Source organism: Mustela lutreola, chromosome 1 (assembly GCF_030435805.1).
Source record: "Mustela lutreola isolate mMusLut2 chromosome 1, mMusLut2.pri, whole genome shotgun sequence".
Taxonomy (NCBI): domain Eukaryota; kingdom Metazoa; phylum Chordata; class Mammalia; order Carnivora; family Mustelidae; genus Mustela; species Mustela lutreola.
In genome coordinates, this window is record NC_081290.1 from 235,442,480 (window position 1) to 235,446,550 (window position 4,071).

Sequence of the window (4,071 nt, forward strand, 5' to 3'; positions counted from 1 at the left end):
CGGGCTTTGGACAGAGAAGGGAGAAAAGAAGCTCTCTATAGCTATTGGTAAATGTTAGTGTCCTCCAAGTCCCCAGCCATGGGACATTCCAACATGTGTCGTCATGTCTTGAGGTCAATAACTTGTCCCTGACATGTTGTTTAATGGGATCAGTATGAAGTTGGTTATGTCTGTGTGCCCTTGTCCCACAAAATACTGTATAACTGTGCTTGTAGTAGTAAACTCCACCACGTTTGTAAATCTAATGCAATGAGTTTAATAAAGTAAGTCACCCATGTACATATTAATTTTTACTCATGTTAGTTCTTGACTTAACCTGCAAAGAACTAAATAACAACCAGCATATAATAGTGAGGTCCCTAAAGCTCAGCAGTGGCTTAGTGAGGAATCCTCATCAGAGAAAATGAAGACAAGATTTCAGCATGTGTCGAAATTATTGCATATGCAAGTGTGTGAGCAGGAGCACGTGTGTGTGTGTGTGTGTGTGTGTGTGTGTGTGTGTGTGTTTGGATGAGTTAATTGAAAATACCTCTCCAGAGGTTCTTCCTGCCCTGTCAGCCCAGAATTCAGAATTCTACTGTTACACCTGGTGACATCCCAGATAGAGCTGAGCTTAAAATATCCCCACTTTAGAGAGGTGTTTTTCTCCTCCTCTCTGGTGCCTTCCTCCCATGCCCAAGAGAATCTTCCTTGAAAGTCTGTTTAGGTTCCCAGTGTTGTTGTTGCAGCATATCACAGGTGTGTCTGAGTCAGGAAGAAGGTCCAATGGATCAGGTAAGTTGTCCTGGAGAGCTGCAAGTTAAGAGATTGTGTATATTATGGTGACAGAATATTTTCATGAACTTTAAAGTCTGCATGCAAATCTTTCAGCCTTGGTTCTTGACTCATTCTATCCTTTACACATCATCTTTTCAGTTGCTTCCTAGTCCTTTAAAAGCACAGAACAGCTAAACCTAAGGTGAATTCATACCCCATTGTTTTCTAGTTTATTTTCCAACCATTTGCTCCAGGCTCTTCACTGCCACTTGTTAGCCTTGCTTTGGACCTCAATTATTCCACATGTCTACATTCATTCCACAGATATTTGTTTTCATGTACCATGCTGCTTGTGTTACATCCATATTTATCAACATCTTTGTCCACCTATTCCTGACATTAGTCCATACCTTAAAACTGAGATTGCCTACACATGCCTTTCTCCCCAGCAGCTTTCTGAGACCAAAGCAGAGGAACTGCAAGACGAGACAGACACTTTTCCCTTGGCAGATCCAAAGTGAAGTACAATTTAGAGGGATAATTTTCTTTCAGCTTTAAACTTTACTCTGATGGAGACTGTAATCCCCTTAATCCTGGGCATTTCCTGATGGTGGCCATCTTGTCAATTTCTGGCAGGAGACCTATGGCCACCTGAATCTCTAAACTTTGTTTTCTTCTTCCCTTTCACAGAGTCCAGAAGTCTTTCTCCATTATAATGTGATCTCACTAGCTTATTTCTAATTCTTAAGGTCACATGGGATGAGATTTCAACATGAAGAACTCCAATAGCTCTTTGGAGTTCTTACCTACAACATTCATTCTGGTTGGCATCCCAGGGCTGGAGACAGAGCACATCTGGATATCCATCCCCTTCTGCCTGATGTACATTATCATCTTCCTTGGGAATGGCACTATTCTTCATGTCATCAGAACAGACCCTGCCCTGCACCAGCCCATGTACCTCTTTCTTGCCATGTTAGCACTGGCTGAGGTTGGTGTCTCTGCATCTACTCTTCCCACAGTGCTAGGCATCTTCCTTGTTGGCATCACTGAGATTACTTTTGATGCCTGCCTTTTTCAGATGTTCTTCATCCATTCTTTCTCCATTTTGGAGTCAGCAGTGTTGCTGGCCATGTCTGTGGATCGATTTGTGGCCATCTATAACCCACTGCGCTACACAACCATCCTCACCCTTCCCCGTATCTTTGGCGCAGGAATTATCATGGGAATGAAAAGTATTATTCTCATGGCCCCATTGCCCATGCTCTTAAGGAACTTGTCCTTCTGTGGACATAATGTCCTCTCCCATTCCTATTGCCTCCACCCCAACCTTATCCACCTACCTTGTGGAGATGTTTCTATCAACAATATCTATGGGCTTTTCATTGTTACCTCCACTTTTGGGCTGGATTCACTACTTATTGTGGTTTCCTATGGGCTGATACTCCACACTGTACTGAGTATCACCACTGGGGAGGGGCGGAGGAAGGCACTCAATACATGTGGATCACATGTCTGTGCTGTGCTTGCTTACTACGTGCCTATGATTGGTTTATCTATGGTGCATCGCTTTGGACTCCATGTCTCCCCTTTGGTTCATGCTATGATGGCCAATGCTTATCTCTTTTTGCCACCTGTTATCAACCCTATTGTCTATAGCATTAAGACCAAAGAGATCCATCATGGCATTGTCCGAATGCTCTTCCAGAAAAGAGCCAGAGTTTAGACAAAGGATAAAGTAGGAGGGGACTTTCCTCTATAACCAAAGGTGATCCTAGCTCACATGTTATGCAAATGGTGTTACTTTAAAATATGTTATCTGATGAAGGTTCTGCATAAGCAAAAAGACTAAAGTGGGGTACCAGCGAGGGTGGATTGTCTGTGATACAGCACTATAAAGAATTGATGTTATTTTACATGAGGTTTTCCATTATCTCACCTAGCTGGAGCAGGAATGTAGGAAGGATTTCTTATGAAAACATAACTCTTCCCATAAGTGAAAAGTAATCAAGAGTTGGATGGTGTCCTGGGAAACTTACTAAGCTCTTCACTCTAGGGAATGGGGATGTGAAATGGATTATATTCTCTTGAGTTTTTGGTACCTGATCTCAGTAGCAGGAGGATACACTAACTAGCTTAAAGGAGGCTTCCAGTACTGACTCTGGTACTTGCTCAGCCACCAGGGCTCCCAGCTGAATGTGACAAAGATTACAAATCTTGTTTGTTATGTAAACAACATACAAATCTCCCTCCCAGGATGCAGAATATTTTAAAAAGGAAAGTTTGCCCCTTACATATATTCGTATTTTTTTGTCTGGTTGGTTATTTATTTGCAGACATTCAAAATAATGTAGAAATTTCACATTCGTATTTTCAGGGAAATGAACTAAGACTTATGAGTGGCAAATGTATACTAAACACTCTATATTTAATATTTCAATCACTTCCCACAACCCCCACTTCCCACTCAGTATTAAGGTTATTTTTTTAAAGATGAAGAACTGGTGCAAAAATAAAAAATTAATAAAAGAAGAAAAAGAAAAGAAAAACTGGTCCTTAGATAAATACGCATTTTGCTCAAACCCATTCATCCAAAACCAAAGAACATTAATTGAGCACATGCATGGATCAAACAGAAATCTAACCCCTAGAGATAAAGTGGTGACAAAAGAGACGTGTTCCTTCCCTTATAGAGCTTAGAAATTTCTTTCTACCTCCGTCTCTGGTATACTTTGTACTTTCTGAAACTAGGTTTAGAACCAATTTAAAATAGACCCTGTAATCCTCCCACACACAAATAAAGCTGTTTAATGTATCTTTTTAAAATGTTAGGCCAGTACCATATTGTTTTGATTACTACAGCTTTGTAATTCAACTTGAAGGCTGGAATTGCAATGCCTCCAGTTCTATTCTTCTTTTTCAAGATTGCTTTGACTATTTGCCTTTTGTTGTTCCATACAAATTTTAGGGTTGTTTGCTCTAGTTCTGTGAAAAATGCTGTTGGCATATCAGTAGGGATTACATTAAACATGTAGATTTCTTTGGGTAGTATAGACCTTTTAACAATATTTGCCCTTGCCATCCATGAGCATGAAATATCTTTCTATTTCCTTGTGGTATCTTCAATGTCTTTCATCATTGTTGTTTTAGTTTTCAGAGTACAAGTTTATCACTTCTTTTGTTAAATTTACTCCTAGGTTTTTATTATTTTGGATGCAATTATAAATGGGATTTTTTCATAATTTTTTCCCGATGTTTTATTATCAGTCTATAGAAACGCAATGGATTTCTGTACATTGATTACCCTGCGAACTT

The 4,071-nt window shown here is 39.9% G+C and overlaps 1 protein-coding gene across 1 annotated transcript; it reads left to right on the forward strand.

Annotated features, from left to right (window-relative positions):
• Positions 1-1,528: 1,528 nt before the first annotated feature.
• On the forward strand, positions 1,529-2,482 carry LOC131821371 (olfactory receptor 51J1-like). Its single transcript, XM_059157438.1, has one exon. It carries the CDS (start codon positions 1,529-1,531, stop codon positions 2,480-2,482), a length of 954 nt encoding a protein of 317 aa, XP_059013421.1.
• The last annotated feature ends 1,589 nt before the right edge of the window (positions 2,483-4,071 follow it).